Source organism: Crinia signifera, chromosome 5 (assembly GCF_055691185.1).
Source record: "Crinia signifera chromosome 5, ASM5569118v1, whole genome shotgun sequence".
Lineage (NCBI taxonomy): Eukaryota > Metazoa > Chordata > Amphibia > Anura > Myobatrachidae > Crinia > Crinia signifera.
The window spans coordinates 43,427,545-43,441,462 of NC_139221.1; the positions used below are offsets into that span (position 1 = coordinate 43,427,545).

General features: G+C 43.0%; 2 protein-coding genes across 2 annotated transcripts; both read left to right on the top strand.

Annotated features, from left to right (window-relative positions):
• The first annotated feature begins 358 nt into the window (after nucleotides 1-358).
• LOC146079433 (transcription factor Sox-17-alpha-like) lies at nucleotides 359-2,707 on the top strand. The gene is made up of 2 exons (XM_083186215.1): nucleotides 359-706; nucleotides 1,832-2,707. Exons 1-2 carry the CDS (start codon nucleotides 421-423, stop codon nucleotides 2,647-2,649), a joined length of 1,104 nt encoding a protein of 367 aa, XP_083042341.1. The 5' UTR covers nucleotides 359-420; the 3' UTR covers nucleotides 2,650-2,707.
• A 7,262-nt stretch (nucleotides 2,708-9,969) lies between these two features.
• Nucleotides 9,970-13,218, top strand: LOC146005689 (transcription factor Sox-17-alpha-A-like). The gene is made up of 2 exons (XM_083145114.1): nucleotides 9,970-10,255; nucleotides 12,401-13,218. The coding sequence occupies exons 1-2, from the start codon at nucleotides 9,970-9,972 to the stop codon at nucleotides 13,216-13,218; spliced, it is 1,104 nt and encodes a 367-aa protein (XP_083001240.1).
• Nucleotides 13,219-13,918: the final 700 nt, after the last annotated feature.

Consider the following 13,918-nt stretch of genomic DNA (forward strand, 5'->3'; position numbering starts at 1 on the left):
CTGAATTGCACAACAGCCCTATATTATCTAGACTAGAGGAAATCCAATCTGCATTTGAACAATGATCATTAATTATTATTATACAGGCTACATGAGCAGCAATAAAATAGCAGTTTATTTTAGTTTATGGTGGCCTCTGTTGGTTTTGGCCTGTGGTTTCATTTGCATAAAATGTAGATTACACCTTGCAGCACAACTTGAATGCTGGGGGTATTGGCTGACCACACACCAATGCTGGCAGACCACACACTTCACACCTTATCACAATACCCCTGTCCAGTGCACTGATTGGCTGGCACTGTTCTTATAGATGAGCATCTCATCAGTGTTTGAGCACAACAAGTCACAACTAGTCCCCGTGTGACCAGCAGCTGCGACATTGCCCTGGACAGTAGCTGAGACTCCTCTCCACACATCAACATGGGCAGCCCCGATGGTGGATACACCAGTGACGAGCAAAAGATGGGCAAGTGCTCAGTGCCAATGATGATGCCCAGCCTGGGGCAGTGCCAGTGGACGGAGACCTTCCCCACCATATGCAAGGCTAAAGTGAAGTGTGATTCAGGATCTTCCAATCCCAGGGGGAAAGTCGAGGCCCGGATCCGCCGTCCTATGAATGCCTTCATGGTCTGGGCTAAAGATGAGCGCAAGAGACTGGCCCAGCAGAACCCGGACCTGCACAATGCGGAGCTCAGCAAGATGCTTGGTAAGGAGGGGGACATGGCTACACCAGGCTGGGATAACGGGGACACCTGGCTGGGATAATTGGCGACACCAGGCTGGGATAACGGGGGACACCTGGCTGGGATAATTGAGGACACCGGGCTGGGATGATGGGGAAGACTGATGTGATAAGGGTGGGACAAAGGTGACTACTGGCTGGTATAGGGGGACACCATGTGGAATAGGGAATTACCTGCCTAGGTTAAGGGGAACACTTGAGTGTATAAGGTGGACACTGCTTGGATATGGAGATCCCTATTGGAGTAAGGGTGGTAACTGGGTGATTATTGTGTAAAATGCTGGGTAAGGATGCACTTGGGAGACCGTTGTGGTGTAAGGAGGATAAGGAGCAGTTAGTAGATGTACTGTACTGTGGATGATCGGTGGGCAGAGAGGGATATTGTGACATCTGTGATATTCTGTATATTACTCTGTTTAATAACTGACTAAATATGAGACTAATTCAGACCTGATTGCAGGGAACATTTTGTATATAAATGGACAAAAACATGTTGCGCTGCAGGTGGGGCAGATGTAACATGTGCAGAGAGAGTAAGATTTGGGTGAGGTGTGTTCAAACTGAAATATAAATTGCAGTGTAAAAATATAGTAGACAGTATTTACCCAGCACAGAAACTCACCCAACTCTATCTCTCTGCACATGTTACATTTGCCCCATCTGCAGTGCAGCATGGTTTTGTCCTTTTGCAAACAACATATGCCCTGCGATCAATGAGGCCTGAATTAGGCCCTATGTTAAGGTCCATACACACTGGGCAATTTTGCCCAGCGTGTATGGACAGCGATGATAGAAAAAAATCGCTGGGCTGAAAATTGCTCAGTGCATACACATTAAGCGATTGTCACCCTTCTGAGCAATTTTCCCGCAGAACGCTATGGAAAGCCATCCACCCCATCTGTCATCCGCTGGGCGGCTTTTGAGCTGAAAGCAGCTCAGACGAGAAAACTGACTGCTTTCAGCTCAATATCGCCCAGTGTGTATGGGCCTTTATAGATGAGTTTTCATGAGATTGTATCAATCTCTGGTTCATTGAAGTGACACATGTATTTTCAGTTGTCCTAATATTTGTTTCTCTGTGACTTACAGGGCAGACCTGGAAGTCTCTACCACTGGCTGAGAAGCGCCCATTTGTGGAGGAAGCGGAGAGGCTGAGAGTCCAGCACATGCAGGACCACCCTGACTACAAGTACAGACCCAGGAGGAGGAAGCAGGAGATCAGGCTGAAGAGGGCAGGTGATTCTTACTATCCAACATCAGAGCAGTCTCACCCTTCTGTGTTGAGCAATGACTCCCTGGTGTGTGTGGACAACTTCAGCACAGATTACACAGATCATCACCAGCTGCCTCAGAACGGTCACTACAAGGAACAACGCCCAGTGGGACACTATTACAAAAGCTACAATTTGCCAACCTCACAGATGCCCCAAGATGCCCATCTTTCTTACTCACCACCTACCCAGGTAGAAAACCACATGGTGCCCTACGCCTACAATACTTCCTATCGCATCTACCACCAGAATAATACTGAAAACTCCATGTATGGGAGACCGATGCCACAGACTGATCAAACTGCGCATGGAAATAGGGAGGAGGTGTCCACATCGCTGTATTATGCCCAACACTATGGGCCTTCAAGCAGACCTCAGCAAGTGGCACAATCAGAGCACAGACTCTTCCCAGCTGATCCTCAGCAGATCACCGTAACAGATCACATTCAGCAAGCCCATTTAATCGGCGATATTGATAAGGATGAGTTTGATCAATATCTCCAGTATGATGGGAAGTCTGACGCAGAACTGACCTCTCATACGGATGGATATTCCCGTGCTAGTGCCACAAGCCTATTGCCATCTTTAATCGCTGAATCCAGTAATATCTGCTACTATAATTACTGTAGTGTATGAAGCATTTAGAATTTCTGGACATTGGCCTTTATTCAGATCCGATCGCAGTACAAATTTGTTTCGAAAATGGGCAAAACCATGTGCACTGCAGGTGGGGCAGATGTAACATGTGCAGAGAGAGTTACATTTGTGTGAGTTATTTTGTTTCTGTGCAGGGTAAATACTGGCTGCTTTATTTTTACACTGCAATTTAGATGTCAGTTTCAACGCACCCCACCCAAATTTAACTCTCTCTGCACATGTAACATCTGCCCCACCTGCAGTGCACATGGTTTTGCCCATTTTCCAAACAAATTTGTACTGCGATCAGATCTGAATAAGGACCAGTATGTGAACATTTCAGATGGGGCATAAATGCAATTGAGCTTCAATGTTTGGTATGGTATAGTCCATTAAATTATTTTAAAGCTTGTAAAATAAATGTGTACTTATTTAATGCTTTTAAGGTATAGATATAATACAGTCCCAATGTACTATTACCAGGACAGATATAGGAATGTACTTAGAGGTATAGATATAATATACAGTCCCAGTGTACTATTACCAGGACAGATATAGGAATGTACTTAGAGGTATAGATATAATATATAGTCCCAGTGTACTATCACCAGGACAGATATAGAAATGTACTTAGAGGTATAGATATAACATACAGTCCCAATGTACTATTACCAGGACAGATATAGGAATGTACTTAGAGGTATAGATATAATATACAGTCCCAGTGTACTATCACCAGGACAGATATAGGGATGTACTTAGAGGTATAGATATAATATACAGTCCCAGTGTACTATTACCAGGACAGATATAGAAATGTACTTAGAGGTATAGATATAGCATACAGTCCCAGTGTATTATTACCAGGACAGATATAGGGATATACTTAGAGGTATAGATATAATATACAGTCCCAGTGTACTATCACCAGGACAGATATAGGAATGTACTTAGAGGTATAGATATAGAATACAGTCCCAGTGTACTATCACCAGGACAGATATAGGAATGTACTTAGAGGTATAGATATAATATACAGTCCCAGTGTACTATTACCAGGACAGATATAGGGATATACTTAGAGGTATAGATATAGCATACAGTCCCAGTGTACTATCACCAGGACAGATATAGGAATGTACTTAGTGGTATAGATATAATATACAGTCCCATTGTACTATCACCAGGACAGATATAGGGATATACTTAGAGGTATAGATATAGAATACAGTCCCAATGTTCTATTATAGTGATTCCCAACCCTGGTCCTCAAGTACTCCCAACAGTGCACGTTTTCCAGGTAACCGTGCAGGTGCACTCATTATTCAGACACATTTTAAATGATCCACAGGTGGAGCTAATTATGTCACTTGTGATTCTGTGTGGAGACCTGGAAAACATGCACTGTTGGGGGGTCCTGACGACCAGGTTTGGGAACCACTGTACTATTACTGGGACATATATAGGAATGTACTTAGAGGTATAGATATAACATACAGTCCCAGTGTGCTATCACCAGGACAGATATAGGAATGTACTTAGAGGTATAGATATAACATACAGTCCCAGTGTCCTGTCACCAGGACAGATGTAGATATGTACTTAGAGGTATAGATATAACAGACAGTCCCAGTGTGCTATCACCAGGACAGATATAGGAATGTACTTAGAGGTATAGATATAACATACAGTCCCAGTGTACTATCCGAATGTACTGTCAGTAGGACACAAGAATGTTATATGACGTATAGACATGGGGGGTTATTCTGATTTACTCGGAAAGGCACAATCACTCTCTAAAGTACAAAACCATATGCACTGCAGGTGGGGCAGATGTAACGTGCAGAGAGAGGTAGAATCGGGTGCGTTATTTTGTTTATGTGTAGTCAGAATATGGGCTGCTTTATTTTTACACTGCAATATAGATATCAGTTTGAAGTACACCACCCACCCAAATCTAACTCTCTCTGCACATGTTACATCAGCCCCACCTGCAGTGCATACAGTGCCAGATTAAGCCTTCGGGGGGCCCGGGGAACTTTAGACAGGGGGGCCCCCTTGCACTTGTCATTACTGGCCGCAAACTGCATGGGAGAATATAACACTGTCAATACACAGAGTAAAGGCAATATAACCTTGGTCAATGGGTAACTGCAGAGGATATATATATATATATATATATACACATATACATACCACACGAAAAGCCTGTGTCCCTCTGCACCTTACTCTGTAGGAGACCTCACAGTCCCAGTGCTGCCTCTGATTAAAAACCCTCCCATGACTAGGCTGCTGCTGCTGTTCTCCATGGGCCTGAGAAGCATGTAATGAGCTCCACCAATCAGAGCTCAGCACAAATGTCTCAGCCTCTGCCCTCTAGTGCAAAGTGTCATAGGACTCTCAGTAATGCACTGCATACTTGTGCAATCAGTGTGCCTTGGCTCCCGATGCTCAGCACCATTAATCATTGTCACATTGGCAGATAGGTGAAGCTGCAGCACTACCCCACTCCAATGCACAAAATCTTTAGCTAAAAAAAATATATTTTTTATTTATTTAAATACATGCCAACCACAGGGGGCCTCTAGCTAGAGGGGGCACCAGGGGTACTGACCCCTGGTGCCCCCATTATAATCCGGCCCTGAGTGCATATGGTTTTGTCCATTAGAGAGTGATTGTGCCTTTCCGAGTGAATCAGAATAACCCCCGTAGTCCCTGTGTCCTTTCACCAGGACATATATAGGAATGTACTTAGATGTATAGATATAATAATATAAAATACAGTTCAAGCGCCCTATAACCAGAAAATATACCTAGAGGTATAGATAGTATGTGAGTCCTAGTGTTATGTGACCTGGACAGATGTCGGGCTATGGATTGAGATTACAGTCTCAGTGTCCTGTCATAGAGGTATTGATATAATATACAGTTCAGTATCCAGTCATTAGAACAGCTGTAGGAAATGTATTTGAGTCACTGAATACAGTGAGGTATATACTAGTAAAGTTAAAATATGTTATATCTAATACGCAGGCATGCTGGTATATATATTTATACAGATTACCTAATAATCAGACATCAGGAAGGATATATATATATATATATATATATATATATATATATATAATATGCTAGCATAAAAAAGATGTGTATATGGAGTTTTAGTGGGATTGTTTTGGGTTCCTCCTACAGGCCTGGCACTGGGTCAGTCTCCCAGCACTGAGCATATTACTGGCAGTTTCGGTTGACACTTGCTGCTTTGTTATCCAGTCTTTGTGGATTGGGTCTCTGCTGCCCCAGCAGCAGATCTGTAGCTGTCACCTTGCGGCAGAAGAAAAGTTATTAAAATGTGTTTAGAGCTTTTAATGGGTCCTAATAATTATGTTAATGCCCTGAGGTCGGGGCTGGACGACTCCTTTATTATTTCTCACACTTGGGAGCTTGGCCCTGACAGGAGCCTCTAGGGAGGGACCTCTACTGAGGACCTGAGGTGTCACAATGTGTCTGCTCCTCAGAGGTGAAGAATGGCTGGTATCGGGGTATGTGAGAGCAGACAGGGCCGGTTTCGGTCTCCTCTCACATCCCACCAATGTAACCTGGCACACAGGTCTCTCTGCCAGCCTAAGCCCCTATCTCCCTTAATGAAGTCCCTTCCTTTTTAAGTCTGTTGACTACACAAACACTGTCCAGCCGGTAAACACAATTATTTCTCCATGTCTTGGATCTGAGGGGTGTCCTGATAAGGAGACCACCACATATCTTCACATTGTATTTTAATATCGCCACTAAAGCAAATAATTATCTCCATTCACTATCACTTGCCCTTTGATGATTTTGTGATTTTGTTAACGAAAACAATTAAAACACATCTCTATCTATTTAATAAAAGTTATAATAATGTAACAGTTTTGAAACAATTACTCTGTATCAGAAGGAACACAAGATACCCTGCTTATATTAATTTTATATATATATATATATATATATATATATATTATATATATATATATTCTGTATTAAGCCGGCACTATAATTCCAACTGCCCCGTTGCCATAACAGAGAAAATTCAAATGTCCAAAAGAGAGGCACTTGGGGCCTTATTCTGGTCGATGCGTACTTTCCCGAACTCTTTCGGATGGCGTTTTTTAGCCGTCTGCGCATGCGTGGGCAACACTATGCGCATGTGCCACGCAAGGTCTCCGTACTAATATCGTACAGAAATGTGCACCGCATTCACTCGGGAGATATGGGCGTGTTATGGGCGTCATTCGGAAGTACACAGGGGCGTAGTTTCAAAGTGGGCTAAACTGGGCGTTAACATGGGCGTACACGAGGGAGTGCACTAATTCTGTTACGTGTACATTCGGACGGCACACCGACTGCACACGAACAACAAGGAAGGAAATATGCGGTCTTCATAAGCAAGTATTGCTTTGCGGACACCACTCGGTCATGCGCTAGGCATTCGGAACGCCCAATCAGTACGGGCGTACCTGAACCAATGTCAGCTGAACACAATACAATCCACTCCTTTACTCATTATTCATTAATAACACTCTTGTCATTGCTTCAATTGGAACTATTGCAGCTTAAATGGACCATTACTAAACACACAAATATATGCTGAAAGGCAGGTTCCCGTCCGTTCTGACGCGGTAAGACCGTGCAAACGCTGTAAGACCGTGCAGAATATGTGTGTGTACACCGCACACGCATGGTTTGGATGTCGTCCGTAAACACGCCCTCTTCTTAAAGTGTGAGTCTGTCCGAATGCGGAGGACCGGTGGGCGTTTCTTCGTACCATGTCCGCACAGCGTGGCGTGTGGACCGCTCCGAAAGAATTTGGCAATTTACGCACCAACCAGAATAACCTCCTTGGAGACTGCATAAATCCCAACGATAATCTGTATTGCACAATATATATATTTATAATTTGACACTTCTTCCTAATGATAATAGATATTGATAAGAGAAGATCACTGATTCTATCACATTGCAGACATTACATGCAGTAAGTGAGGGCAAATGAGACTGTTTTTATTAGTATAGTATAACCCGTAATATATCACTATAATATGTTATGAATACATATGATGCAATTAAAATGCTATATAAAAGAACCAAAAGTAAAATATAATTCTTTAAAAAATACTACAATATGGTGACTGGCGATATATAGGTACTTTTTATTAGTTCTTGTTTACTAAACAAATGCGAATGCTGCGGTAATTTTTAGTCTAATTTATGATGCGGTAATTTTTAGTCTAATTTATGAATGTCCATCTAAATAACCTCATGAAGACAAGTATAAGTAAACAGAATAGTGTAACTATCTTAAAGCACTTGTATTATAAAAATATATATTCTAACTCATTATGCTTGACAAATTGTTAAAGTTTTACTAATATAAAATGCTCAATATCTGCACAATGATAAATAGCAGTATAAATGTTAGTATATTAGCAAAATAATGTTAGTATAACAGCAGTATAAATGTAAGCAGTAACGTATACTGTAATAGCATTATACATTTTAAATAAAAGTAGTATAATGTTAGAATAACAGCAGTATGTTAGTATAATAGCAGTGTGTTAATATAACAGCAGTATAAAAGTTAGTATATTAGCAATATAAGGTTAGTATAATAGCAATATTATTATAACAGTAGCATAATGTTAGTGTAATTGCAATATAATGTTATAGTAGCAGTAAAAATATTAGTATATTAGCAGTATAAATTTTAGAATGATGGCAGTTAATGTTAGTATAATAGCAGTAGGTATTTGTTTCCTAGCACGGCGCCCATCGCATCGTATACCATTGTGCTGAATAAGGTATACAATGGTTTGCGATGCGACGCGATATTGGACAATAAAATATCACATTACATCGTATGCCATACAATGGGTCCTTACAATGTTAAATGGCCCCCCATAGTCAACGCCACGAAGCGTGGTGAGCGCAGCGAGCCCGCGAGGGGCGGTGGTACGTGTCCTCTGACCTTTTCATACTCCCACTATCCACATCGGCATGGAGTTGATAGTGTGGCAAGCGCAGCGAGCCACCGAGCCCGAAGCGTGGCGAGCGGCCGCAGAATACATGTAAAGTAATTTGCGTGCGCTCGCCACGCTTCGGGCTCGGTGGCTCGCTGCACTCGCCACACTATCTAAGATTGACTCCACGCTGCCGTGGATAGTGGGGGTATGAAAAGGTTGGAGGACACGTACCGCCGCCCCTCACGGGCTCGCTGCGCTCACCACACTTCGGGTTTGCCCTTCGCCTTTGCGTTGATAGTGGGGGTGGCATGGGGGTGCATTTAACATTGTAAGCACCCATCAGGGTGCTTGTACAATTAAAAAATGCATCGCATCGCATGCATCGTATGCGGCTATATGGCATGCGATGCGATCAGATGCCGTAAGATGGACATCGGGGGCGCCATGCTAGGAAACAAGTACCTAGCTGTATAATGTTAGTACAATAGTAGTATAATGTTAGTATAATAGCAGTATAATGTTAGTACAATATTTGTATAATGTTAGTATAATAGCAGTATAAATATTAGTACAATGTTAGTATAAATGTTAGTATAATGTTAGTATAATGTTATTATAGCAGTATAAATATTAGTATATTAGCAGTATAAATATTAGAATAATGGCAGTTAATGTTAGCATATTAGCAGTATAATAGCAGAATATAGTTAGTATAATAGCAGTATAATGTTAGTACAATAGCAGTATAAATGTTAGTACAATAGCAGTATAAATGTTAGTATAATAGCAGTATAATGTTATCTATAAATTTATCCAGATTATTATAGTCAAAAATGCATATGAAGGTGACTTGCGTTTAAGGTAAAACCAAATAGACCCCAGGTAATCAACATAGGGTACGTGACACTGAATTGCACAACAGCCCTATATTATCTAGACTAGAGGAAATCCAATCTGCATTTGAACAATGATCATTCATACTTATTATACAGGCTACATGAGCAGCAATAAAATAGCAGTTTATTTTAGTTTATGGTGGCCTCTGTTGGTTTTGGCCTGTGGTTTCATTTGCATAAAATCTAGATTACACCTTGCAGCACAACTTGAATGCTGTAGGTATTGGCTGACCACACACCAATGCTAAAGTGCTGGCAGACCACACACTTCACACCTTATCACAATACCCCGGCCCAGTGCGCTGATTGGCTGGCATTGTTCTTATAGATGAGCATGTCACTGGTGTTTGAGCACAAGTCACAACTAGTCCCCGTGTGACCAGCAGCTGCGACATTGCCCTGGACAGTAGCTGCTCCTGCACATCAACATGGGCAGCCACGATGGTGGATACACCAGTGACGAGCAAAAGATGGGCAAGTGCTCAGTGCCAATGATAATGCCTGGCCTGGGGCAGTGCCAGTGGACGGAGACCTTCACCACCATATGCAAGGCTAAGGTGAAGTGCGATTCAGGATCTGCCAACCCCAGGGGGAAAGCCGAGGCCCGGATCCGCCGTCCTATGAACGCCTTCATGGTCTGGGCTAAAGATGAGCGCAAGAGATTGGCCCAGCAGAACCCGGACCTGCATAATGCGGAGCTCAGCAAGATGCTTGGTAAGGAGGGGGACATGGCTACATCAGGCTGGGATAACAGGGACACCTGGCTGGGATAATTGGCGACACCAGGCTGGTATAACGGGGACACCTGGCTGGGATTCTTGGGGACACCGGGCTGGGATGATGGGGAAGACTGATGTGATAAGGGTGGGACAAAGGTGACTACTGGCTGGTATAGGGGGACACCATGTGGAATAGGGGATTACCTGCCTAGGATAAGGGGAACACTTGAGTGGATAAGGTGGACACTGCTGGGATATGGAGATCCCTAGTGGAGTAAGGGTGGTAACTGGGTGATTATTGTGCAATATGCTGGGTAAGGATGCACTTGGGAGACTGTTGTGGTGTAATGCAGCCCACACACGCACCGATTCCAGCGTTCGTTGTGGGCTTAACTAGCACACACAGCATCGCATCGTATGCCTTGTGCATACGATGTGCATGCGATGCGATGCTGTGCTAGAAAAAGCTAGTACAAAAAGTATGTGCAGCACATACTTTTTGTACTGTACGATGAGGTGCCGCGGGAGCGCGCACCCCATCGTACAGCATCGCACCGCCGGCATCGGCGCGTGTGTGGGCTGCATAAGGAGGATAAGGAGCAGTTAGTAGATGTACTGTACTGTGGATGATCGGTGGGCAGAGAGGGATATTGTGACATCTGTGATATTCGGTATATTACTCTGACTAAATATGAGCGCATGTAGCACTTGTATTCTATTTAGATACATTTCTTGCACTATTCATATGATTAAATCTTGATATATTATATGGCAGTATTGCTATAAAATAATGCATTATGGGACTAATTCAGACCTGATCGCAGGGAACATGTTGTATGTAAATGGACAAAAACATGTTGCGCTGCAGGTGGGGCAGATGTAACATGTGCAGAGAGAATAAGATTTGGGTGAGGTGTGTTCAAACTGAAATGTAAATTGCAGTATAAAAATATAGCAGCCAGTATTTACCCTGCACAGAAACTCACCCAACTCTCTGCACATGTTACATTTGCCCCACCAGCAATACAGCATGGTTTTGTCCTTTTGCAAACAAAATATGCCCTGCGATCAATCAGGCCTGAATTAGGCCCTATGTTAAGGTCCATACACACTGGGCAATTTTGCCCAGCGTCTATGGACAGCGATGATAGAAAAAAATTACTGGGCTGAAAATCGCTCAGTGCATACACATTGAGCGATTTTCACCCTTCTGAGCGATTTTCCTGGGGGTGGATGACTTTCCATAGAAGAACGCTATGGAAAGCCATCCACTCCATCTGTCATCCGCTGGGCGGCTTCTGAGCTGAAAGCAGCTTAGATGAGAAAACTTAGCTGCTTTCAGCTCAATATCGCCCAGTGTGTATGGGCCTTTATAGATGAATTTCCATGAGATTGTATCAATCTCTGGTTATTTATTTATTTACAGTTTCTCATATAGCGCAGCAGATTCCGTTGCGCTTTACAATAGTAGACAGTGATAAAACAAACTGGGTAACAACAGACAGACTTGGAGGTAGGAGGGCCCTGCTGCAAGCTTACAATCTGTAGGGATATAGGAGGGAAACACAAGGACAGGCACCAGTAATAGCATAGCAGTCCCACCAAGTTACAAGTCCAGAGGGGAAGCTATATAATACATAAGTGCCTCAGAGGGTTATGCGTGTGGTACATAAATATGATAGGCTTGCCTGAAGAGGGGAGTTTTCAGGGAACGCTTGAAAGTTTGGAGGCTAGTGAAGAATGTCATTGTGTGTGGAAGGGCATTCCATAGGATGGGAGCAGCCCGATGAAAGTCCTGTAATAGTGAATGGGAGCTAGCGATCCATGTAGAAGACAGACACAGGTCTAGTGCAGAGCGGAGTGGTCGAGATGGGAGATATTTTGTGATAAGTAGAGAGATATATGCTGGTGCAGTATAGTTAATAGCTTTATATGTGAGTAGAAGTATTTTATATTGAATACGGTAAGATACAAGCAACCAATATAGGGACTGGCAGAGCGGATCAGCAGACGATGAGCGTCTTGCAAGGAAGATCAGCCTAGCAGCAGCATTTAAAATGGATTTTTATTGCTTTGTTGTTCATTGAAGTGACACATGTATTTTCAGTTGTCCTAATATTTGTTTCTCTGTGACTTACAGGGCGGACCTGGAAGTCTCTACCACTGGCTGAGAAGCGCCCATTTGTGGAGGAAGCGGAGAGGCTGAGAGTCCAGCACATGCAGGACCACCCTGACTACAAGTACAGACCCAGGAGGAGGAAGCAGGAGATCAGGCTGAAGAGGGCAGGTGATTCTTACTATCCAACATCAGAGCATTCTCACCCCTCTGTGTTGAGCAATGACTCCCTGGTGTGTCTGGACAACTTCAGCACAGATTACACAGATCATTACCAGCTGCCTCAGAACAGCCACTACAAGGAACAACGCCCAGTGGGACACTATTACAAAAGCTACAATTTGCCAACCTCACAGATGCCCCAAGATGCCCATCTTTCTTACTCACCACCTACCCAGGTAGAAAACCACATGGTGCCCTACGCCTACAATACTTCCTATCGCATCTACCACCAGAATAATACTGAAAACTTCATGTATGGGAGACGGATGCCACAGACTGATCAACCTGCGCATGGAAATAGGGAGGAGGCGTCCACATCGCTGTATTATGCCCAACACTATGGGCCTTCAAGCAGACCTCAGCAAGTGGCACAATCAGAGCACAGACTCTTCCCAGCTGATCCTCAGCAGATCACCGTAACAGATCACATTCAGCACGCCCATTTAATGGGCGATATTGATAAGGATGAGTTTGATCAATATCTCCAGTATGATGGGAAGTCTGACGCAGAACTGACCTCTCATGCAGATGGATATTCCCGTGCTAGTTCCACAAGTCTATTGCCATCTTTAATCGCTGAATCCAATAATATCTGCTACTATAATTACTGTAGTGTATGAAGCATTTAGAATTTCTGGACATAATGTGAACATTTCAGATGGGACATAAATGCAATTGAGCTTTAATGTTGGGTATGGTATAGTCCATTTCATTATTTTAATGCTTGTAAAAATAAATTTGTACTTATTTTATGTTTGTATACTGTTTTATACTGGAATAAATGAATTCAGTTTTGTACTTGTGTGTATAAGCAATACTTTCTTATCTATGATAACTTATTACATTCTTACCTGCAGGGCAGGCTACAGGGGGGGGGGGGGTCAAAGGGGACACTCGTACCGGGCCCCAACCAATTGAGGGGCCCCAAGGCTTTGAGGGACTCCAGGGGCCAAATGTAATAGGGTGAGAGTCTCAGAAAGTGAGAGATTTTGGGAGAGTTTTCCCATGTTTTTTAAAGCAGCAATCAATTACATGGCAAAATCAACCTGGTTTTGCAGTGTAAATGATTGCTGCTTTAAAAAACATGGGAAAACTCTCCCAAAATCTTTCTGAAACTCTCACCCTATTACAATTGGCCCCAGGTCTGTAATCATAGCTGCCTAATCACCTGTCTGGCTACCCATACTAATGAGTTTAGTGACATCATGCAACGCACCAAACCACACAACGCACAGTGTTGTGCCCTCCCATCTACCATTCCCTATATTGCATTGTAAATATCAATTATCTGTTTATTTCTAATAATAAAAAAAAAATACA